The sequence below is a fragment of the Argopecten irradians genome, chromosome 7, assembly GCF_041381155.1.
Source record: "Argopecten irradians isolate NY chromosome 7, Ai_NY, whole genome shotgun sequence".
NCBI lineage: Eukaryota > Metazoa > Mollusca > Bivalvia > Pectinida > Pectinidae > Argopecten > Argopecten irradians.
The window spans coordinates 16125371-16152281 of NC_091140.1; the positions used below are offsets into that span (position 1 = coordinate 16125371).

The 26911-nt window shown below is 34.7% G+C and overlaps 2 protein-coding genes across 3 annotated transcripts in view; one reads left to right on the plus strand and one right to left on the minus strand.

Moving 5' to 3' along the window:
- Nucleotides 1-26911, minus strand: part of LOC138327680 (large ribosomal subunit protein bL28m-like) — a 103808-nt gene that overhangs the window by 15986 nt on the left and 60911 nt on the right. The gene's annotated exons all lie outside the window — the stretch shown is intronic.
- On the plus strand, nucleotides 2620-25643 carry LOC138327679 (uncharacterized). Of its 2 annotated transcripts, none has more exons than XM_069273974.1 (3): nucleotides 2620-3558; nucleotides 21821-21903; nucleotides 23051-25643. In XM_069273974.1, exons 1-3 carry the CDS (start codon nucleotides 3534-3536, stop codon nucleotides 25136-25138), a joined length of 2196 nt encoding a protein of 731 aa, XP_069130075.1. In that variant the 5' UTR covers nucleotides 2620-3533; the 3' UTR covers nucleotides 25139-25643. The 2 variants fall into 2 exon arrangements, with proteins under 2 accessions (XP_069130075.1, XP_069130074.1); XM_069273973.1 differs by lacking the exon at nucleotides 2620-3558 and adding an exon at nucleotides 14680-15014.

The following is a 26911-nucleotide window of genomic DNA, read 5'->3' on the forward strand; positions in this document are numbered from 1 at the left end:
CATTAGTTTACCAATAAAATCTCTTTTTCAGCTCAATTTATATGTAATTATCTACTTCTTTTGTTAAAATTTACACAAAATAATTAATTAGAACATATTATAATCAAAAATAAGGATAAACATGTTTTTAAAGATGCTCCTAATCCATGATACGATTTTCCGTCTACATGTAAGAACACACCTGTCTGGCTGTTGATTGGATTTCCTCGCCTTCTCTTTGATGTTTTACCTGTACCTACACACAGAGTATTGATACCTTCAGCCTGACACACTTATAACACCCAGACATTCAATGTGCATACTGATAATTGTCAACTACTGAATTAAATCTGTTTTGACATTTAATTGGATCATAATTAAAAAAAAAAATTCTTGTTTTAAATAAATATAGAAATATAAATGATTTAATATCACTATGTCCTCATGTCAATTATAACACTCAGAAATATTCTACTTATAATACAAATAATTAAAAATTACCACACATTTTGCAAAAATTTAACACAAACTGACACATTTTATGAAAACAAAATTTAAAAACTTGTGAACAAAATATTTTTTAATTTTAAGTGAAACTATTTGAACTTACTATATTCTTATCGATTTTATTTATGTTCTTATATTATAATCATAATTAAATGGATTTTAGCCATTTGATTTTGTTTAAAATGCTTCATTCCATAATTTTGGAAATGAGGGAAGACAATTAACTCCAATATAAATCATAAGTATATCACTTATATCCTAATTAGACATGGTTGTTCTTCCTTAAAAGGAAGTTACCATCAGAAATTTTAATTAGGAAAATTAAAACTTCCTGTGTGTAGAAAAAACTTCACATTTTCCTTAATCAGCTAGGACTATATCCTTATTAATCAGTCATTGTCTACATAATGAATTCTATACTGGACTCTGGTCAGTCTACAGGTAAGAACACACCTGTCTGGTCACTGATTGGATTTCCTGGCCTTTTCCTTTGATGTTTACCTGTAGAATATTGATATATTTAGACTGGCACACTTATAACACCTAGACCATATGTATGTTAATAGTTATGTCTCAATGTTGATCTATGTAATAAAAACCCTTTTGGACTGTTGATTGGATTTTAACCATTTTCTTTGGATGTTTGGGAAGATTGTGAGACAGTGATACATCTACATACAGTTATGATGTCTTGAACTTAAGTTTCCACAATAGAAAATAAGAGAGATATCATGTTTATTTTTTCTAATTCACGATAATAATATTCAGACAGGTATAAATTTATACAGCTATTTAAAGAAAATGGGTTAATGCTTTGTGTATTTTTTCAATAAAATTAAAACAAACAAAAAATGTAATTGTTAACAAACTCTTGTAACACAAATTTTCTGGAGACGATTTCAATCAAACATCTTTACATCATTTAAATTCAAAATTCTGTAACAGTAATAGCCAGATGAACTTTTATTTTCACGGAGGCATATGTCAACAAAAGGGGGGAAGCACAACCGATAGTGACAATTAGACCCCAAATATAGCTGGTGTTCTCTAATTTGGGAGATTGATTTAAACTGTTGAGGGGAAACAAGACATATGCTAATTGACAAATACTGTCACAATCAATTAACTGCTTGAATTACGATTTCAGATGGACGCTAATGATCTGACCGATGGGCAGGTGTGATGGTCAAATTAGAGCCGAAGTCTCATACATTAATTGTATAAAATATTAAAGATTCCTAATCTTTTTTAACTTTTAATAATGGATCATGTTGGGTTTTTTTTTTTAAACATTTTAACTTACGTATTTCACATCCATAAGAGACATTTGATTTTTTTTTTTTTTTAATTTTATGCTAATAACAGAATATAACAGAATGGCAATGACCGTCAGCTGGTGAGACTATGTGCTAACTGGACTGCAGAACTGACCAAAAATAGCCATTCACTGACCATTCACTACAAAATATCTTGATAGGAAATTTTTAAAAATAGCGAGACATCAAACTGGTATGCGCATTTAAGGCCAAACGTGTGTCCTTTGGCCTCCGTTGGACAGGTGATAGAAAATGTCCAGTGAAATGGACATCACATCATGTCCACTTTTAGAATACATTTCCATTCAACTGTAGCATAACATGAATAAGAATTAATCATTCGTAAATGTTTTATTATTAAAAATACATTAAAGGATGTTGGTTTGATTCTCCGTACTACATTAGAAGTTGGAGATTTAAAGTGGAACAGTATGGCCATTTAGAATGGAGATGGACTTGAATTGAAACCCACTTGTATATCACAAATGTCATTTATATGGTAGATGGTCCAATACAATCTGGTATCCAACAACATGACCCTAGGATCACTATAGCATTGTCCCAACAACGGATGCTTTTTCAACCTTGAAATCGAAGACGTGACCTTCGGGGGTTACAGGTCAGACTTTCGACATCATTTACGCGTATAATAAATTGTTTTCCTCCACATCGGCAGGTGTAACTTCACATCTTTCATACAAAAAATGTTCATTGTGGGTAGTTGTTAGGATGGAAGGGGTATTTTTTACACTGACTGGTAAATGAGAATTTAACTATATAGAATATTCTTCTAGTGTGGAATAGATTGAACGGAGGGACACCTCCAAATCTATGTGTCTGCATGCGATACCTGGCCTACGTATTGGTGCAAATTACACACCGACATTGTATTATTACATCTCCTTGGATTTAAATATCAAAGCCAACCCAGGAAATGCTAATTTAATTTAAAAGTCAAATGTCGCACACCTTGGTGAAATGAAACCAGGTACATTGATGACCCAGGTACCTCTCTCATCACCAGTATCAGACAGAATGTCTAAGATATGTTCAAAGGTAAGCACAGGTAAAAATGTTTCACCTGAGTTTGTATAAGGCAATAATGTATCTGTTAGGAGTTTTCCACTCTACCTGATCAACAATGGGCGGAGCAAGCAGGTGATTTGACAGTTTGAGGCCCAGATACAATAGGCCTAGATTGGATGTGGTAATACAGTTACTGGAAACAATAGGAAGTAAGGCCTTTGTGTTTATACAGTAGTCCAGTAGGGCTGGAGGGCGTCCACTTTAGCCTGCTGCTCACCAGTGTGTTCAGTCACTCAGAACCACCATAACAGCTACACACTCTACACACAGGCAGACCAACCAGCAGTGTGAGCGCCAGCTTTAAACCAGTCAACACAGAGCCAGTCACTATATCATAAACATTAGAGCTGTGTGGAATATATCATAGGATTTTAGGAACACTTTCTCTGTGGACAGTAGTGTGAGAGATCTCCAAGGGAGTTAGTTATATACCGACTTATAAGCCTCTCACCAGAAAGGTGTTACAGTGGACATTGATACCCTGCAATGTGATAGAGGTCCAGTACCCTAGGGATCTGCTTTTTTCTCTGTTGGGACAGTAATTAGGCCTGTTATTGATACTGATGTAAAGGGCTAGGTGCCCTCCCTAATCGGACTTGTGTGTACAGACAGCACAAGCTGGACCTAGATCAGAGGACATGCCTGATGAGGATGCAAAACAAAATGACTTGTAAGTATACTTATCTCTGTCATTGAACTCCACCGTTATGTTATACATTTAACACTAAACATTTCACCTATTTAGTCTTGATCTCCACCGTTATGTTTATACATTTAACACTAAACATTTCACCTATTTAGTCTATATCTTCACCACATATTTCCACCTTATTAACTGTCATATATGCTGTCCTATGTCATATTGTATGATACTGGTACCTTATGTCTAACAGGGAATAAATGAATATTATGATTGTCGTATATTTTAAAACTAATTTCTTTGATTTATAGGTGAACTATAAATCAAAGTGCTAGTATTGTTACCTTGGGGTTGGATTTTAAGACATTTTTTATCAAAAAAAAAAATCTTCAAATTTAAAAATACATACATATTTATTTTTTAAAAACTCTTACATATTTTTTAGCTTATCTGTTGATCTCTTTGATCTTATGTGGTCAGCATGTTTACTTTCTTTAGCTATTGTATACCTAGTGCTTACATATCGATAGGCATGACAGTGAGCCTCTGGTGTCATAATATTATCACCTCTAGTAATCCCTTCAAACATACAGGTGCCCTTTCTGGCTAATTCTGGCCCCTTGGGAGTGAGAGAAAGTTCAATCAGGTTGTCTACAGCCTTAACTGTGGACAGGTACACTGACCCCTAATTAAGCCCCTTAATCAGCCAGGTATCTAGGTCAGCACATGGCCATCAGCCAGTCCAGGATTCTTAATTAACAGATACCCATATGTAGGAAACTAAATGATAATGGAAGTTTTACAGTTTAACTTTTTGAATTATAGTCACAGGAAATAATATAGCTTGTAGAAAATGGAAAAAAAATCTGTATACTTCTTTAGTTAAACAGAAAACAATTGAATGGAATTCAAAGTCATATTTCTGGTTTGAAATATGTGTATTTTAGGTTATCTGAAATTCTAAGTCAAGCATTACAAAATGTACATTTGAAGTGCACTAGAAGTTTTGATTATCATTATATGGTTGACAGTTACTGTATTCATTTATAATAATTAAATATGTATGTAGCATGTACTTTAACTCTCTTTTCATATAACAAAAGGGGAAAATAAAGAAAAATGAAAACAGTGAAGTTGTAAAGAATATGAAATTAGGTACATTGATAATTTCTACCATAACTATAATGAATTAATACAATAAAAATATGTGTAAATTGTGCCACAGAGTCACAGAGTGGACAGTTCAAAGTTGAAAGGTGACAGCTTTTAACAGTTCAAGTATTAAAGGTTAATCAATCTTTTTCTCAGTTTGGTTAACATGTGACATGGAGGATGACCAGTTTAAGGTGATGTATTAGTACTATGTAGAAATAAACAATTTTCCACACTCATAAAGCAATCAGACACACAGCCCCGATTGACAGGCGGGAGCAGGTCCTATTGACAGTGCTCTAATACCAATAGATTTTATTGGCCTAAGTGGCCCATTATGAGCCCTATGATGGATTAGACTTGTGCTCACACATGTGTCTGTCACAAAAATTACCTCATCTTACATCTTATTTATGTCCAGCATGTAGTATTCCATCAGTATTTAGACAGGGTTAAGATACCTGTGTTTTTACCTGTAATTTACCTAATTTTTACCTGTCATTTATACCTGAGGACAAACTTTTTATTTATATAACTGTATACCCAGCCAACATTTGGCTGATATTAATATCCGTCATTTTCAATGAAATTAATCCATCATGCGAGAGTGACACTTAGAAGGGTGGACTAGGGGCACTCAGCATTACATGTACACTGGGTATATATGTCAAAATTACTCTATTACAGTAAAATTACTCAATGTTTCATCATCGCTACATTTCAATATCCAATTATGTGCAATTCACCTAATTTTTCTGTCAAAACTGCCAATTAATATAGATGTTTGACATTTGCTAATAAAAACCGCTCCTGAAATAATAGCTATAGGTTTTCAAGTATGAATGAAAACCATGAATTCATACATAAATAAACATGGGAATCTCCAGAGGTTGAAATTTCAAATTTTCTAGATATTATATAATAGACTCGAATAAATATACCTTAACATTTGCTCATCACAATCGAGGATTAAAATGAAAATCCAGTTGAATACAAAGAGATTACAGACTCTGTTGACTGACAGCTCAAGACCAATCCGTGTTTATTTCTGCCTTAGAAGATTGCTGGATCTCGAGTACTAACATCCTATAGACGATCTAACATTTAAATTTTATTTAAATACTGATAAAACAAGCAGGTACACAGGGATAAGATACCGAGGAGCACTTGTCGCGAGGTGTTGAAAGGTTTCCTGGGTAGACGCTTTAGTATTCACACTTAATAACACTAATTGGATGTATTTGGCCTGACATATCCCCTTGACCATTGTGCGAGGAATTTCTGACCAGGAGACGTGTGCCACAAACTCCGATTTCACCTGATAAAACTCCCTAGTTACTACAATTCTGTTAAAATTCGATACTTGTGGTTTACACTTTAATGTTGCCTGATTGTATGGTTTGCTGTACTGGAGCCAACCTTCTGGGGTAGGTTGGGGGGCACTGTATATGACAGGGGAAAAGGTGCTATTAGGATGCAGTTTGTGGTCAGAAAATGCCTATACCAAGGTGCTATTCACATTTCAATACTATTGTACTGTTACCAGAAATACTTTCATTTGATTTCTATCTTATCAACATTCCAAATATATAATTCTAAAAAAAATATGGAAAAAGGAAAATTCTTTGAAAGAAACTAGCTAGCATAAAGTCCTGTAAAAATATATGGTGTTCATTTTGTTTGGATTGTAAGGGATCACCTTTGTACTAAGTATATGGTTAGTGTGTTAGATATGTATAAGTATATCTTTGGTGTGTTAGATATGTATAAATTACAACACTCAATTGATATCGCCAGGGACCCAGTTTGACAATGAACTTTATTGATTTTATTTTAAGAATTTTCCCAACAAGCACTCAATGAAATTTCAATAAAGTTTTCCATATAAAAACATATGTCATACCGGCAGATTATCAATACTTTGCTGCTTATTTATTTGAAGAAATATGATATCATAAACTGATATGTTTTATCAGAATACAAAAGTGTTCTATAGAGAACAGAGACATTATCAGTTTCAGGGCTTGTTTTGACTATAGCCATCAATCTTTTTGTATGTGGTGTGTCTTTATCAGGTTCTATCTACCCTAGCCTCTGTTCTACCTGTCACAAGATTGATGGGACTGGCCACCCTGACTTCCCCGGGTAGATCTACTCAGACTAGAGTCGATCCTCAACAGACTATACAGCTGCCTTTGTGCCCTGTAAACACCATCTCTGGCTATGAGATGAATTTATCTTAGTTACATAGTAGCTCAATTTTCTCAATTTGAAAATGTTGGTCAATATTTGTGTACCAAAACAGGAGGCCAGACCTTTTAAAGTGGTCGGAGATGACACATGTGGCATCCAACCATTTCAATGATAAGTCACATCATTTAAACAGCCTGGACTTAGTGAAAGACATTCAATTTTGAAAATCTAATTTTACAAGTTAGAAAAAAAAACATACAAATTGATATCTCTTTTGTCATGTTATTTTGTCAGTGTAGAAGATCTAGTCAAGTAACCATGTTCTCGTGTTACCATAAATTGTCTTAATGCCATTCAGGTGAAAGGTATTTAGAGGTATTTAACTATACGACATAAAAAACAAGATGTGAAATGTCAGGTAGGTCTTAAGTAAGACATCAATATTATCGGACAGGTAAGACAATAGTTGTGCAGCTGCAGGGACAGGTGTAGGGTTTCCGGTACGCGTGCCAGCCCTTTACTGGGGCACAATTATAAGTGTTTTCCAGTTACACGCTATCAAGTTTGGCACGTGCCGGGTACTTTTGTCCGCCCATTGAGATCCGACTGTCTAAATAAAAGGTTCTGAAATAGGCTGAGAGCGAGCTGAACTAACAAGATAGGAGAGTGAATGACTTTAAATGACTGTCTGTATCTGTAAAGTAGCACATGATTAAACATTTAGTAAAGAGCTCAGACAAATCGATACATCTCTAAAATCATACCTATTCAACCAGACACGCTGGCTTAAATCAAGAACATCAAAATGTAAAGAATTTTGACTAACATTATAAACACACATACTGCATCTGATACTTTTTAGCATCACATCACTGCTACGCCAACATTTGAACTTTTACCAGGAAAGATCTACCGGGTATTTTAAAATTGAAAGATTTACGACTTTATTTTCCATCAAAATTAGGGCAGACTTCACAAGTTAACTGAATTCTTGTACATCATTTGTCATAAATAATGTTAATTGGGGATAAAATTCTGTCATCATTGAATTGAAAATTAGAAATAAAATCTTCAACACCAACTTGATAGGGAGTGAAGACTAATAAATGGTGTATATAATTAATCATATTTTCCCTCTGGACACTGACAATGAGGGTGTACAGGGACAAAGTAAGATGCTACAGCTGCTGAGAGACATTTCTAGCCCCGCTGGGAGTTACTGATAAGAGCAGCAGTGACCCTGATGACTTCATAAAGAGCTCTAATGAACCTGATCATTAGAAATGTGCTAAGATCAACCCATCATGTGTGAAATTTTACAGACAATTTTTTTTTCAAAATTTGTACACTTCTGTGCATTATTCATTGTAAAATCATTATTCCATTTGTGAAAATATATGAGGTGAGAACGATATTCTTAAAATGTTAATTAAAGATTAAAATTAACAAAGATAATTCAATTGCTGCATGCATGCAGACCTGCCTCGACTCAGAGCTCTTATCCAGACTTGCCTTTGGTAGTAATTAAAGCAAAGTATTGATTATATTTCATCGTTTTATTTTCACAAAGACAACTTTCAATGACATAAAGGAATCTCAGATGGGAAACAGCATGTGCATTTCACATGAAAGCTTTTACAATGTGAGGGCTTGTTGTTAAAAATGGTCAATTGGTATTCACAATGACAAAGGAGGCTCTCTTCCCACATCATGTCTTTTGGCATTAAACAAGGATCAAGGGTCAGACTATATTTGTTCTCCTTTGTACGAAAATATTTGAGCCTTAGAAGAGCAAGTTCATTTCCTCATCTGTAATACAACTATAGGCAACAAATGAAAGCGACGTTCGAAATCAAATACAGGATCTGGTATTTAATATTCTAACATAATCAAAAATTTAAATGGCTCCATTTTGATGAGGATTTTAAAAAAGAATTTTATCTTTTTTGTATTTTTTTTCAACTATAAAAGATGCATGAAATATGTCTTTTGAATACGAGATGTAAATCTACCCTGAGAATACGGAAAAAAGACATCCTTTTTTGTATACAGACAGCTGATTGACGAGTTGATTCAGTAAAAACATCAGGTGACAAAAATGGAAAAAATGCGAGATCATTTTCATCAATGGCATGCAATATAATCCCAAACTTCCTTTTTGCAGTATGTGGGAGAGACAAAGGAAATGTCTAAATATTGAGAAATGACAATATAAATACTATGTTTTTGGCACAGACTTCCTGTTTGTAAAGAAACAAAATAAAACAGCAAATATTTATTTCAGAAAAGGTATTGAAGGGAAATGTTGATATATAAATACAGGACTACAAGTGAATGGTCACTGCTTTTGTCTTGACCATCAGAAGTGTGATACTGGGGAAGGCTTCCATTAATATTGTTATAGGAACACCAATGGTAGGAGGTTGGCCTGTTTGGGTATGTTGACACTAGACATCCTGGTTATTGTGTAAAAGTAAGAGAAGTCTTAAAGACTGATATTGATACATAACCAATGTTTAAACTTAGTCAAATGACTTAGGTCAATACAAGACAGGAGCATATGGCTGATTGACAGGGCCTACCTGTGGTCAAAAGGTAGATGGATGAGAGAGTGGACAGTGGCCAGAGGTGGCATTGGTCAGTTCCACCAATTGTGTGGAAGATGATATCTTAAGCCCCTAGGATACCAAGAGCTTAACATTTATCTTCTGCATTGAAAGTTTGAAAGGAGTGAAAATCTTTATAAAGGCTCAAAAACTTAATCCATTGTGAAGTTTAAGAAAAGATTCTTTGATGTTAGGGATCAAATCTTATCAGATGATAAAGAACTTATGCTAGGGGTACATCACTTAGAAATTAAAATGTCTGGAATCCAAATGGTCAGTCTTATACTTTGACCAATGGTCAAAGTGTCAAGGTCAAAAACACTGATTCTAAAATATATGAATTTTCATGTATATTATGTAAATTAACAAAGATTTTTTTATGTTTTAGATCATTAAGATTCCATATCTTTAATAATCAGATTTCAATTTCTATTAATTTTTTGCAATTAAAAAACTTTTGTGTTAGATTCAATATATAATTTATAATTATTCAGAATTTTTTCACACTATACAATGAACCTTCATTAACAAGCCTTTTCTCCGTGATAACAGCGATAATTAGTAATTTACCTCAGAACCATATGTGTTAAAACAAGAATACGAGAAAAATATTTTCCCGCGCCATTCCACCTAAAGCTGTAAAAAACAAATTTGTTAGGCCTGAGTGTATGTTGGGTTATTTCAACAAACTGTTAAAACAGTGAATGGTATACTCTCTGCAAACAATATTATTACAAACTGTAAAATTATAAATAATGAGTTTGTATTGCAATACTTTACAGGTATAAAGTTCCCAACAGGGATATCAATATAGCTGTGACAAACTGGACATACAGTTCGAATCAAGCTTTTTATTAGGACAAACTGGACATTCAATATGAATTATTAATGAATTTCCTGACCAATCCATCTTTACTTCTCCTTTGATAAAAGGGATGAAAATGTATAAATGGCAATCTTTTATTTTTAATACAGACATTTATCATGATTGTGGAAAGACAGACATGGATAAAACATGAATTATTGCCATTAAAAACATATACATGGAGTGGTTAAGACAAAGGATTGGGATTGAAATGAAAAGCAGAAATATTTTCCCAGCAACTTCAAAAGAATATTTTCAGTCATCAAATGAATGTAAATATTTCCATAGAGAAGTCCATTTATAATTGTTAATTTTGTAGAACTCTCTGTTGGTTTGTTGGACCAACACATGCGTTCAAAGAAACATTCTCTGACTAAATGGACAGTACTAATCACCATATGATGACCATATCATGCTCCACAAGTGGGCTGTGTCTCATGGGAAGTGGACAGTGGTCAAAACTGACCAGTACATGGTCATCAGACCCCATTACTCATTGGTCTTTACTTAACCAGGAGGACTTTAAGAAAACAGTTTCCCTTTCTGCCTTGTTATTTCTTCAGCAGACAAATCACTCCCTCTGGATACAAACTCATTCAGTGTTTATTTTTATTTACACAAGGCCAGTCTTTGGGGTTTGAATGAGTAAACAGAGCATACAAAGACTTCAAAAAGAAGCTCTTGAGGTGAAAATTCAGAAAATTGGTCAAGGTTTCTGCTGCTTCTAATTAGTTATGTAAGACTGACCATTAGTGACCACAGGGAGTCAGCAGAAAATTGACAAATAAACTCCCTCCTAATTATACAGGCAACATCAACAACAATACACCAAGTCAACTAACCCCAGCAGGCACCTCCAAGGTAAAGGGCAACCATCTTGATAGCCCCACCACCCCAAATTACTGGCTTAGACCTTAGTCAAGTGGGGCCAGGCCAACTCCCGGGGAGTAAATTACAAATAAATGGTTTGATGAAAATGAAATTGGCTATGATGTAATGTATGTAAGTGGTTAGGTATAAGTATAGTGCTTGTTATATAGATAAGGTAGATTGGAAAATTGAGAGATAATTGACTTACAAGACCTATGATAGGCTATATACATATACACAATGTTATAAGGCATTCATGATAAGCTTTAAGTTGAATTCTGCCTCGTGTGAGAAATAGGTTAATTACAAACAAACAATGGACGACTAATTGTTTCGACATGCAGATGAACCATGATACCCAGAATTATGAGCTAAGACAACTTCAAGACGGAAGACTATATTACAAATAAAATGTCATAATTTGGAAAAAATCCTAAAAATTTACAGTCAAATGTTTCTAAAAAATGTTTCTTGTAAAAAAAGGCCTTAATCTTATTCTATACCCACTTTTAGAATGAAGACATATCTTTCATCACAAATAATTATTGTAGCCATAAATTGTGTCCACTTGAAACCACAACCATGACAACATCAAACACCTGTGTGTCAGCATCAGAAACAAAGGGCAGATAATTCACAGTCACCTATCAGTGTTTATTTAGCAGACATGCTTTATCTGAGGTCTGTAGCTCTGGTCCTTTATCAGATTAATTAATTACTGAGATTTGTCTGTCATCAGCTTTTATTTGTGTCTGCTGCTAATGTCCAGTGAGGTCAGCAGTGTTGGTCAAGCCTGTTGCCAGACCATTTGGTGGTCAAGGTCTGGTCAATGACAAATTGAAGTTGCCATCAGAAATGGCAGCACTTGAGCTGCATCGACAATTACACTTAAAATCAAATATATTAAATGCCACCAAAATTGTCAAAATATTTGAAAATTCTCTTTCAAGGAAATCATCTGTTACATTCAGGGCATTATGGTTTCAAATCAGTTAACAAAGTTATATATCACATGGTAACAGGTTTTCCATTATGAACATGTACTGGGAAATAAAATGAAATCGTGAAGCATTGTGATTTTCAAAAAAGAACAGTTTGCAAAGACCTGCTTTACAGTTTAGAATCATTTGTTGTTTACTTCAATGAACAAAAAAAAGTGAACCTGGATTGTTTTCATAATTTCAAAAGAGTTATTTTATTTTTGCAAACTAAGCTTCACATATAATTTAAAACCATAGCAAAATGAAAGTTGAACCTGCATTGTTTTCTGAATTTCAAAGAACTATTTTATTACTGAAAAGCATCTCAATTTACTTATAAAATGAAAATAAAACTTTTCTCTTATTTGAAAAAAGAACCTTTCTTTGATTTAAAAAATGACATTCCAATTTGTAAAGGTTTAACAGAATATCTATAAATCAAGTACAAGTACTTGTGATTATCTGGGGATCATTGCTTATCATAAGAGGGTCATGGGTCATCTTAACAAGGTCATGGGTCATCATTTCCATGGCTGCAGAAAAGATTGATAAGTCGGTGATGATTTTAAAGCTTTGGTCTATAAAACCTATTCCCAGGATTATTAAAGGACACTGCAGGAGGTGTCTAATCCACTTTTCCTTGACTTTACAGGTGATTTCTGTATCACCTTTATATCTTATAAAAGACAGATTATTTCTGGCTTGGGATTATGGCCCAGGTACAATAGCAGCCATTTCCTGTGCACACAGCTTAGCATCAATCTGGGGGCTCAGGTGTTAGTCCCCCAGGGGGAGGGGGGTAACTGGGTAATCAGCTAGCACTAAAACGTGTGGGGCTTACAAAACATACATTTACATGTGTACCTTTCCTCATTCATGTACACTTCAATTTCCTGTGGTTGGACAAGTCGGAGGTGAAAACGTTTTTTGAGAACAATCTAGATGTGACAGGCACACTTCCTTTTTGCTGTCACAAATCGCAATTCAGTTGGAGTTGTGTAACCCCAGTGACACTTCAATCTGCAAACAGAATCACACTCTCAGATGTGAAAAAATATCACAGTTGATATGAGGTGAACTTTGACATGTGGTACTAGTATGTTCATGAACAGATAGTGTTTAGTTTGATTGAGAGAACCCAGAGGGAGGACTTAAGATGAAGGAGAACGCTATAATGACAAATATACTAGGAAAAGGCAACATCACCTGGCTAACGTCTACCTATGTACATACAGGTAATTCATTAACATTTTAATTAAGTACATCTACCTGTTTTAATCACTATTGTTTAATTTTGAATTATTCAGGTTCAATAATTTCATTCAAAATATTTGAATTAATATTGTTTTTTCTATGGAAAAGCAAAATTACTGGGGATTTAAGACTAAAAAAAATCATAAATTGATTTATGAAAATTGCTGATGATATTTTGAAACACAAATCTCTATCAATTAATTTTATTTGAATTGATTGTAAGTCACACCATGATGTCTATTGATGCTTCATCATCTATGTGCTAATTGGAAGAGATGTAACAGGCTCTCTGATTGGTCAGTCTCATCAGTAATGGCCAGTTGTCTATCACTAGCCTCCAGTGTTACAGACAGCAGGTGGCTGTCACTTCATCAGGGGAGATAAATCAATTTTATCCCATCTCTGACACGAGTTCATGTAATTAAATCACATAAATGGGGTACAGAAGGGGATTACTTAGAATATAAGTACATTTGATATGCTCATAATTATATAAAAAAGGGGAAGAAAAAATGTGAATTACTTTATTAAATACAAGAGGTGTTTCAGAAATATTTCTTGCATTTTATATGTCAATTGATATATGTCATCAAATTTAATAAAACTTGCTAATTAAATAAAGGGTTTACAAAACTTTTTTAAAAAGATACATGTAAAATCATACTAATCATTACGAGCGATTTATTTGATTCACTGGAAACTGATTACAAGACAATAGGAGATAAAAATAAATCTTTTTAAAAAAAGTTGATAAATCTTTAGTCCTTCTAGAAAAGCCAAGAAGTATACATAATTCTATAGGGAAAATTATTGGAGAAAGCATTACATATGTTATCTATATAAAGGTTTTGATTAGGCCTGCAGCCTTTTGTCAACTTCTGGTATTACATGTAATTCTAGTTGGGATACACACAATCTGACATGTGTCAAAAATACTGTTTATTGATACAACTGTAGTTCAGGGTGGCAACAATTTCTCCTAAAGTAAGTAAACCATGTCTAGGTAAGCACTGTGAAACAAGATTAAAGATCAGATAATACTATATTACTATATATATGATATAGCTTTATGGCTAGGGGGCCAGGCCTTATCATATTGGTGATGGGCCTTATCTGATCCTGACTGGACAGGTCAGTTAATACTGGTCAGCCCCTTTCTCTGGCCCCTCTGGTGGTCAGTTGATACTGATAACACTACTACATGGTCAGTTTAACTGGACTAAAGCTGTGAATGAATGTTATACTATGACTGTGTGCACTGACCATTTAACTAGGATCCACACAAGTAGCGGACCATAACACTGTAACTTTAACTTGTGTTTCTATAGTTGACATGGAGTTTTAATGGAGTTTTACCAAAACAGTGCAGGGATATATTATACATCATTGTTTACTTGTGTGGAGACCTTAATGACAGAGTTTGTTGTGTTGTACTGAACTCATTACACATGGACATTGTCCAGCTGGGAAAAGTGAATCTAGGAGGCTAAATGGACATGTTGAGAAAGCAGACATTTTGGAGTTAAAACAGTAGAATGTGTGGTCCACATCATATACAGACAGGGGGTAAGGACATCTGTTTTAAACATATCTTCATGTCTCCATTGGAGATGCTGAAGATGATATGGGCTGCTGACCAGTCATGTCCATGTGTCAGTTACTGGTCCAGGGTCAGTTTGACCTAGTGTCAGAAATGTAGACTGTCAGTAAGGATAAAAATATGTCATGACTGTGGTATATAGTCCTAGCAGTTTTTTGATGGCATACTATAACATCACTATTTGGACAGTGAAAGTTTCTTTTCTCTCCCTGAAGATGATTTTAAGGTTTATAATGATGATTATACTGATAATTCACAAATAAAATTATCAAATTTCCACTCAATATTTGATAGTAAATTAATGTATTCTTTGCAAGAAATTTTGTAAACTCTTTCACAACTAGAAATGAAAAAATATGACTATGTATGATATCCTATCATGAACTAAAATTGCCTTCATATAGGTATAAATCATTCCTTTAAAATCAGGACATTTTATAAAGAAATTCCAGTACATTACAAAGTTGATATATTTGAGACACATTGACAATGTGTAGCTGTGGTGTTGTACACTGTAACATTTCCTGTAGCTGTGTCCTGTTATTACTTGACAGGTGTGTGATAAATGTCTCCCCCTCCCCACTCTAACTGTCCCCCTCAATCTGTTACCATGGTTACCAGTCAGGGTTCAGTGAGATATAGGGGCTGTTACTGGTTAGACCCTACCTGTGATGGTCATGCATGTATTATAGCTGTAGAGAATGCTATACCTAATTAATAATCCAGTTTTTGAGATATCTCTACCAAACATTTCCTGGTTCTTAAACTAATGAATAAGTGTTCATGGTCACATGCTCAAACATGACTTTATATATTTGTAAACCAAAGAACATGAACATGTAATAATATGCATTTTGAATATTGGTGTTATAAGAATCTGTCAGAAATTTCTGTAAAAACACAACTTGAATATTTATCACACTTAAAGATATTGGCAAATAAACTGTTTAGAAGTAAATATTTTATTTTTCACATATTTGCTCTTGTGACTTATGGCTGATCCTCTTAGAAATAAAAACAATATTGTAGGATTTTCTATCTAGAGGTAAATCTAGTGTAAATACAATGGTCTAGTCTGACATGTTGTTTGTGCAGTGGTCAGTCCTCAGGACCTGTCACTTGACCTATTGTACTGGTCAATTCTGGACACAGGTTTTAAAGCCTGGCTCAATTCTTTCTATTGTTTCTCACCATATTTACTTGGTTGTGAAAAATAGCCTAAGTGAAATTTTCTGAGTAAAATCTGACAATGTTCCCATATTGACATGACATGAACAACTTTAGGCTAGTTCAACAGCATGTCTTACTTAACAGTGTGTAACACTATGTACAGAATTCCCAAACAACTTGACTACAATCAGGTGTCATTTTCAGGTTTATTACCTGCAGTATTGTACCTAATGTGAGATTTACACCTGAAATTTGTTTATCTACCTGTTTCAATAAACCATTAAGTCTTTTAATGTAAATATTCTATATGTATGCTGAAGTCTTAACATGTTACTATAAAATTGAAAACCTTCAAGTCCAAGCAGAACTTAATTGTCCACAGGTAATAACTGGTCAACACTCTCAATCCCTAATGAAAAGAAATCCAATTAGCAATACTATTTAATCAATTAATACTTTATTAAGGCTGTTCTTATTTATAAATAACTCATTTGTCTGATTGTATGGACAAGCATGCTTTAAATAAAGCTTTCAATTCAGTCCTTTTGAACCATTACATATTAATTATGTGAGTGAACATTATATAACACCTATAGAAACAATTTCTTTAAAGTATTGTATTCAATCAATCTTGTTACCAAATTTAGAATACAAAAATTAGGTCATAATACCTAACTGTAATACCTCTTATATGTAATTTAAATCATTGTATATCAATGTTTCTTATGGAATTATTGTGTTTAATCAAATATGTGCCCTAGCTAGCAAAATAACAACACATTGAGATTTAGTTAATGATGTTGACTATGTAATCGATTAAATAAACTGTAACTAGTAAACATTTTGTATTTTAGATAATCAAAAGTTTATATATTTAATTCCCTTTTAAATTAACTCAATTTGCGACATCTTTACTTTTAAAATTCATGGTAATTTTATGATGAATTAAAAACAATATGAAACACTTACCTTTATACTGAATAGCCTCACATTCTTCCTGATATATGTAATAAGTTTAATGTCCAAAGATTCAAATGAGGAATTTAAGTTCTATAATTCACTACAACATTTTCTTGTTACTCTATCAAACACTTAATGAATCATAACAAAATATTGGATATTTTCCTTAATTGTAATTAATTAGATTAATTACCAGATAAAGGAAGTGATTAAATCTTCCATAAGGTGAAGACAATTGCTACAGGTGATAACCTTAGGTAATTATCTCAAGACAATAGGCCAGGTGAGAAAGAACATCTCCTCATCTGAGATGTTTACACCTTACCTATTCCTTAATGAGATTTTTACCTGGAGCAATTCCTGGTACATCAATTTTCACACATTTTTACATGATTTTTTACACATTAGTAATTTGAAGATAATTAACACCAATTTTTATTAGAGAACCAATCCTGTGCAAGTTCCAAATAATACTTGGGACTAATTATCTCTTATGATTTAATATAAATATAGGGAGATTTTCTAACATCATCATTCACTCACTGATCACAGTATCTTCTACATATCATTACACAATAGTTCTACTTTCACTTTTCAACCATTAATCATGAAGTACACAATGGCTCTTGGTAAGTTTCACTTTACTATTATAAACTATTGAAATGTATCTTATCTAATACATTTTGTGGGGCAAATGTTTACTTTCATTTTCCTTCAACAAAGTATTGATTGTATCTCTATACTATTATTGTGTAAGCTTTCATTTTGTTCACTAATACTTGTATTCAAGTATATCTTATCAGCATTTTGTCAGGTACTTTGCTTAAATACCCCAATATCTAAATAATAGCAGGGCCATAAACATTATTGTCAAGCCCCACAACCTGTTGGAACTTAGTGTATAGGAATCTCTACAAACATTGGCTTCTAGTAGGACCATAAAACTATTTCCTCAATGGACATTCTGTGGAATTACAAATTGCAGGTGATACTGTTTGAAACAAGTTTAATTAAAGGTCCAGCTGTTGGCTACCTGTGATTAGCCGAACATCTGTGGTCAGGGTGGTCATCTCTTTGTAGAATTTTTATGACTGCATAAAAGATAAATGGGCAGTGTCCAGTCTAGTCAAGAGTGATCCAACTGTCTGCAGACTTTAATCCATAAAATCCTCAGCTAGACATGCTAATACAACACACTTAACCTTAATTCAACATTTAAATACTACCCTTCTGTGATTTGAAAACATTTTTGTCATAGTGCCCCCCATTTTATTGCAATTTAATAAGGCCCCAGATCTCTTTATAAGGTTAGTGAAAACAATCTAGAGTGCATGTGTGTTTGTTCATCATTATAAAAGTCAGAAACCTAAAACCAAATCTAATCTGTAATGGAATTTGCCACTAATAAGTTCCAAGCAGGGGTACCTATCACTTTACCATTCTGACACCTACTGCAATAGAGGTTATGGTCAGGGTGTTTTATGCTGCAGTTTCCCTAGGGTACAGTAAAAACTTCTGATATTTCACTAGATGAATTACATATGCTAGTACTTACTGTATAATATATCACATACTCTTGAGATTCCCTTATACAGCTCACACCAAATTAACCCCATCAAAACTATGTTAAATGATATACTAAGCTATCTTCTGAGTTAAGTTTAATGTTAAAATAACTATTAGTGTAAGTTAATGACTTTTTGAGTTTAAGTCTAATGTTAAAATAACTATTTAGTGTAAATTTGTTGTAACTAAAGATATAATTTGAGGGACAGTCATTATTGTGTTTATGTAAAACACTTAATTCCTACTTAGGCTTATCAGCTTTACTCAGTAAATCTAGCACAGTCCTGATGGCTAAACAAAGGTAAGCTAAATATGTTTGTTTAATATTCACACCTTGACTGATAGGGGGACTTACAATGCCAGGGGAGGTAATCCAAGCTAGGCTAAGGTGTTTGAATAGTAGGCCAGGTGACACCTATAGGGAGGAGTACTGTCAGATGCTGCAGTACTCAAATGGTCAGTACAGGTAGAGGTCAATAGTGACCACAATCACTATATAAGGTCAGACAGTTGATCATTGGTCATTCAACTTGTCATAGCAATATCAACCTACTATCATCCTACTACCATATATTCAATAACCTACCTGGAATCTTCCTTTGTGATCAGTTGTACATGTCAACATGCAGATTACACCTGGCAAAATTCTCAATGTTCAGCCCATCAGTGAAGGTAAATACAATTATTTCTTTTTTAATATAAAAATAATATGCATAATTAGTTCTTTATCAATAGTACTTAAGAATGTAAAATGTATTTTCTCCAAAAGTTTTAAGTGAAATAATATAAAAAATCTCAGTTATTTATCTAATCAAATGATAAACTAAGTTTTTAAAAATAAACAATTAAATAACAAAAATACAACCTATTTTAGTAAAAAAAATACATAATCCAAATTTCCATAAATATTGAAAAAAAAAGATATACAGTTTACTGTAAATAAGAACATATAATTCATTATCAAAAACATCTTTTAAACTACTTGGCACACTTCATCCTGTTGTGGCTTCACACCTGCAGGGATTCTGGTATTTGTAGAGCACTGACCATGGGTCATTTTCACACCTCATCCTTAGAATACATTATAATTACCAGACCACATGTGGTCAGTAGCCAGCTTCTTCACCATTTGTAGCTACCTGTATATTTACCTGAGCCCCCCTGTGGTCAGTAGACAAAACTTAGCTACCTGTTTTGTTTACCTGTCAATCAAATCTATCCCACCTGTGATGAATAGCCAGCATCCTCAACCCACCTTATCTACTTTAGCATATTACCTGTATATTTACCTGTTAATTACCTGGGACCATAGTCAGTTTCATCAACATCAAAGATATTTAGTAAACAAATTTACCTTTTGATCACAACCCTTTACCTGTAGAATTGTTACCTGTACTGGTCATTCTTTGACCAACACATCAGTGGTCAGTTAATCACTCATACTGCCAGTCTGTCACAACTTTCACCTGCCAAACACTTAAGATTACAGGTGAGATGGTTTTTCTCATTCTTTCACATTTCATTTTACTTAAAAGCAAGAACAATATGTCAGGAGTTCATTAGTAGATTACTTTGTAGAAGTGTAGGTTGGACTTTGTGTCCAGTACTTTAGAAGGATAGATGTACGTCTACAGGGGTATGTGGCTTATAATTACTTTTAGATACTGATTTAATCTTTTGTTTAAGAAAATATTTGCTGTGAAACCTCAGGCATAAATATGTTTCTATGTAGATTTCTATAGTGATAAGCAGATTTTGGAATTTATTGAACTCCAGCCACTTGTGAAATTTAAATCTGGTCAGTCTGACTAAAGGTGAATGGTCAAGTCTCATGCTGACCATATGCTGTACCTTACAAGTAAAACATGTTTGTTTTCTATTCAAATTAAGTGTAATCAGACAGAAATGCCCAGTTCCTATAAATAATAGTCAGCACATCTGCTGTTTGTCAGGATAGAATAAAATACAACAAAGCTCTATAGTATTACAACATAGTAAGTTTGTAGTGTTAAATAGACACCTACTGAGGATCAAAGGCTCATAGTAGGGTACAAACAGATCAGGTAATTAATTCACAGGTAGAAAGATGTTACCTTATAATTATTTAACAGATAGTCTTATTGTGGTATAATTGGGATCATTCCTTAAATGGAGAGGGTAGGGGGCCAGATCTAACAAGGCGGAAAATTAGGCTTTCTCACTGCCCCTGGGAGTCTGTACAGGAAATAGGGGAGGTTCTTAGACATAAAAGGGGCGGAGTTAAACTATTGTTAAAACATCCTAGGTAAGGGCTAATTTTAATTATAAAGTACACATGAGCATGTGTGTTTTTGTAGTGAGTGTGGGTAGTGTTTTGTGAGGGGGGAGCACTGAATGGCTACCAAAACACCCCAACACAATACAGTTACCTGGCTCTATTCAACAGATCACCCAGTGGTGAAGGGTCATTTACACAGGAATTAGAAAACAATGGAAAGTGATTGGAGTCCATACCACCTCTTGACCACAATGTTTACCTGGTCATCCACACAATGACCACTGGCCTCAGTCCCATTCTCTCCACATCCTAAACCAAATATTTTATGTCATTTCATATTTGGATAGCGAGCTAGTCAGATTTATTTGTGATAAGCAGAGTACTATTTGGATTATATAAGTGATTCTGTGTCATTTCCTTGGATTTATCCTTCAGACTTTGTGTTTTGTGAACTTTTTCGTTATGGCTCCTCCTGAGCTTGGCTCTCCTTCTGTGTATTACCTTACTTCTACTTTATTAGAGTCTTGTGGTAAGTTTTATCTCCTCCCAGATACATTATACTTGAAACGAACATCACAACTTCATTTTCAGGTATATTAGTATTATAGGGAACCAAATGTGTTTCTTAGAAAATTCTTCTCAACATCTCTAAGAATATTTTCATATTAAATTAGTTTAGAGGTTGGGATTACTGGCGCTATAAGGGGAACAATGCGCCTTTTATCAAAGTCCTTAATCTCATTTCATTTATTTTTTACAGAAAAAAAAACCTCAAAATGATTGCAATCATAACTAATAATTCTTTTTATTTGTTTACAGACTGGATGGAAACTGGCATGGAATCGGACATTTCCGAGCACCTTGAGACTGATGAGATGTACATGATGCTTCAAGCTGATATGGTAGGTGTCTATTTCCTTATAAGGTCATATCTAATTAGTCTCACATTAATGAGCTTCATTCAAAAATTTATTCAATGACTATCATTTTTTTCAAGTAAATCTAACAAAATATGCACAGAATGTGTGACTTTTTAGACTTTAATTTTATAGCTTTAAGGTGTTATCATCTTTGTTATAGATTGAAGAACAAAACATTTTTATTTCTATTTGATTTCTAACATAAAAAATGATTATTGGCAATATGTTTTAATTCATAGAAAATTTTGTAATACATTATCTAAAATTGCTATGTTCTTCAATGTATTACAAAAATATTCCAACTGCCTGTAAACAGTGAGTCAAGTGATTGAGCTTCAGTTCCAAGAAAAATAATTATAATGTATTGGTATTAATGATAATTTCATCACCAGAATTTAATGGAAATTCACAATATTTTCTAGTTAACTTTCTACTTGTTGCCTAATTATATCTGAAGCTTAATCACATTTGATCCACTGTATTATATATCATGCTGTATTCTTGTTTGAATATGTTCATATTGCTGAGTTTCTACAAGTTATTTTATGTGTAAGAGTTACTCCCCTTATCTCCCGTGTTGTACTAAGTCAAAAAAGCTTAACTATTAGAAAATCTCTCATCAAAAATAGTATCAATTGTTCATTTAAGATATCAATGGTCTTATTGTATTTTGCTTATCTAATTTATTTGTTGATTTGATAAATTCAAATTGAATGAAAACAACAAATTTTAATTTCAAGTAAATATCTTTAGAAAAAAATTGATTTAGGACAATACATAAGATTTCAATTGATAGGTAAATGAAAAATATACTTTCAAAACTTTCATTATATCTTATCTTCATTAGTGAAAACAATTTAATCTGAAAAAAAAAATTGTTTGTAAACTTACCTTATGAAATTGATATTGCTACCATCATATTAAAAATATTCCTTTATTACTTTTTAAAAAAATTCAAAGAATTTTATTAAATAAAGATCAAACATTTCTTTACTTTTATTATTGATGTAACTCATATCAGAAACAAATTTTGATGAAATTTAAACTGTTTTCACTAAAATTTATTTTCTAAAATGCAATTCAAAATAAAATAAACAAAACAACTAAACATCCCCCTGTTCCTTTACAGCTGAGCATCAAACGTCAAGAGACCGACATGAAATCTGAGATTGTTGAGATCACCTCCAAGTTTAAGAACATCCTGACATCATGTGGTTTTGAGCCCCAGGACTACTCCATCATGAACCAGTCTGCTGGCACCCTTCCCCCAACACCTTCCTTCATGAGGAGTTCTGCCCTCACCCAAGTGACAGCCCTGTCCTCTGATGAAGACTTCCTTCTCCAGGAGATGATGAAGGCTTCCCTCTGCTCCACCAGTTCTGACAGTATCTACGAGGACTCCGCCATGACACTCATCGTTGACTCCAACTCCAACTACATGTCTTTGCCGAAGGACTCCATGGTATCCACTCCCAACATTCCCACAGTCACTGGATCCTCATCTTCTGACATCAGCAACGGTAGTGTTGGAGCCAACACCTCTGATGGTTACCCCAAGTCAACTGATACCTCATCTGACGACAACCAGTGTGTACCCGAGTGCCTTGACCTGGAGCAGGAGCGTATGTCCCGAATCCAATACTACGGCGACTTCACCATTGATCGTCAACGCCGCATCGACAGCATGGCCGTGTCACTCTCTGCCGGACCAGTCTCTACTGACCTGACCAGTGCTGCCACTGAGGAGCTCTTCACCCGTGAGGTTGAGGGATGTGAGGACAACTCTTCTGTACCAGCCGTTCGTGTCGGACCTGTCATCGGTGCCTCTTTGCCTACCTCTACCTACTCCACCACCACCTCTGGTAGTGCTAGCTCTACTCCCTCCTCCAGCCACCGTCGTCGTCGCCACTCTACAAGGAAGGACCGTACCACTTCATCCAAGGGCAGCTCCTGCAAGTACATCTCTGTTCCCTGTGCCTCCTCTACGATGATCGAGGATCTGTCTCCTTCATCCTCCAGCAGTGGCAGCAGCAAGCACCGTAGCAGCTCCATCCCTCGAGCTTCCTCTACCATGATTGAAGACCCCGACACACCCTGCAGCAGTGAAGATGATCTTCAGTCCATCTACACCTGGTCCATCCATGACAACGACTGTGATGAAGACCTCGCCCTTGAGGAGTCTTACTTCAGGAACCTCAACCAGCACCACAAGATGTCTGCTAAGCCTCCTCTTCCTCCCAAGCGAGTCCTCTCCAGCAGAAGCAGCAGCCGCAGCAGCAGTCGTTCTAGCTCCCGTCGTTCATCCAAGCAAGACAACCTGAAGGCCATCCCCTCTGACTCCTGCACCCTTCCCATTGAGGCTCTGTCTGTTATTGATCCCTCAGCTACCTACAGAGATGCTTACCTTGGTGCTGAGTCTATGTATGATGACGACGACATCCCCTTCAAGTCCAACAGCCTGCCCAGGACCAGTACCAGGATCCAGCTGCTGCCCAACAAGTCCTCAGGAAGCTCCATGGAAGCCCGCTGTTCCTCCATGCCTGACATCGTGAGCGTAGAAACTGCCAACAACGACGACTTCCATAGTGTGCCAACCTCTCCCAACCACAGTGCTGACAACACCTCTCCTCTAAGTGAGCGCCTTGAGCTTCCCGGCAAGTCCAGTTCCAGTAGTGCCAGCCCAGTGAGCGACAACCAGTGTAGTGCTATCCACCCCAACACTGATGCCCTCGTCGACTCCATCCTTACCGACAGCCCCACCAGCGTCTGTAGTTCAGGTATCTTCGTACCATGCAACACTCCCGATGTCACAGACCACAGCAAGACTAGCCGATCAACCACCAGCGACAAGTCTGATTCCCGTGCCCAGCCCGTGGCTCCTCCTTCCTCTGTAGCTTCTGTGCCCACCAACGTTGAGACTGATGGCGCCCTCTTCAAGGTACCCAAGTTCAACCAGCCCCTTAAGAAGCTCTTCAGGTTCAAGCGCAGCAAGGCCCAGAGAATGTTGACCAGCACACCCAGCCACGCATGCCCATCTTCAGTCCAGAGTGACCCCCTCTCCAAGAGGAAGCTCTTCACCGCCGATGCCAACAACTCCAACGAGGTTCAGATTGTCAACAAGAGAGCCGTCATTAAGAAGTTCAAGAGGTTTAGCGCCAGCTTCAACAGAAAAGACAAGCAAGGACTCACCCGCATCCAGACCCTCGCCAACTTGTAAACTCATAGACATTCAAAACGTCAAGACAATCAAAGTGAAATATGGACACAAGTGTGTAGTTACCAGTGACAGTGAACTTTATTCCATGATGGTGAAGGTTGCCGTGTCTCAGAGTTGAGATTTTCAAACAGTTGTGATTTTATATCTGTTTGAATAGTGCCTCATACTGACAGTTTAACTGATAACTGAGTACATAGTAACTCAAAGATTTAAAGACATTTTCTCTCATCATCATTTGGTAACAGATAATACATTATTCATCATGGTACTAGTGCAATATTCTGTTTCTAAGTTTGCCACAAGTTGTTGGTAAATCTGTTTCTGTCTCTTCCTATCTTTCTTTCTATTTCTCAGGAATTTGTGTGTGTGAGAGAAATGGACAAAAGCCATTTATATCTGTACATTTTGTAAATAGAAATGAAATCCTAATTTATTTTTATTTGTTTGAAAGTCAAAGTCTATTGACAGTGCTATTTTGTAAATATTAAAAACAAAATGAATATGATTTATGCCTCATTGTTTTATTTACATTTCCCTTACTTAATTTGAAATACTACAGGAATGGATAATTTATTTCATATACATGAAATATAATTTATAAAATTCATACTCAAACCATTCCTATAATGTTTCAAATTTGAAGGAAAAATCAACGATTGGCGACTACAGCAATGAAAAGCAGGAAAACTTAAGCCTTTAAATTTACAAAAAAAAGTGATATTTAAAACAACAGTGATGATCGAAAAAAAAAACCAACAACTTTTCTTTGTAACTTTAAAGGGCTATTTTTTCAATCAATGTACCTATATACATTAATGTACTGAATATACGAAAAGATTACTATGAAGAGACAACCAGATATACTCGAATATATATATTCGCCAACTCAAACGTACATGTTTTAATCATAGTCTTATTGAAGCTCTTTTTTTTAATGGTAAATAATTTGAGTTTTAATCTGATGATCAAAAAATGAAAAATTTCCCCGTCATTTATATAGTAAAAATTGAGCTAGATAACTTTGTGCTGATTTTATTTTCATTGCTTTGAGCTTCAATTTGAGTTGGCCGAAATCTGTACGTTTGTAGTTTATATCCAAAAAAGAGAATAACATCCAGGAATGTTAAAGGGAGAAGCTGTGATACCTCATTTTCAATGACACCATGGACGACAAAAAGAATGTTTCTCAGACACCCACATGGATAATCAGGGGAAATGTGAGACAACAAAATACCATGACATTTGAATCTTTTCAAGTAATCTTTATTTATAAGAATATGAATGTGTTAGAACTTATAAAATGAAACTTCACAGTTACTGTAAACCAGTTTATTTTGGTGTATACTGTATTTTGTGTCATCGATATTTTCAACATATAACAAATACATAAGTTCACCATTCGTTTTATGCAATAGTTTGGAAAACATTGGAAGCTCATGTGAAATTATGCGAAAATTTTTAACTCATGAATGTAATGTAGTTGACAGTAATAAAACACAGGATGACAGGGAGAGACGTAATCATTGGTGTTAAATTTGATATCTGGGTCAGGGGTCGATAAGACAAAGAATTTGGTGGTGTCATCTCTGCAGGAAAATCAAAAGAAATTTTAAGACCATGTAGGTATAGTATGATTTACTGTCAATTAGTTTTACCTTTCGGTGATTATGATATCACAAAAATCACCTCAAATGATAATGTCATAATCACCAGATTATGGGACTAATAAACAGTAAAATGCAGTTTACTCAAAACCCCTATATTGATAGCCTT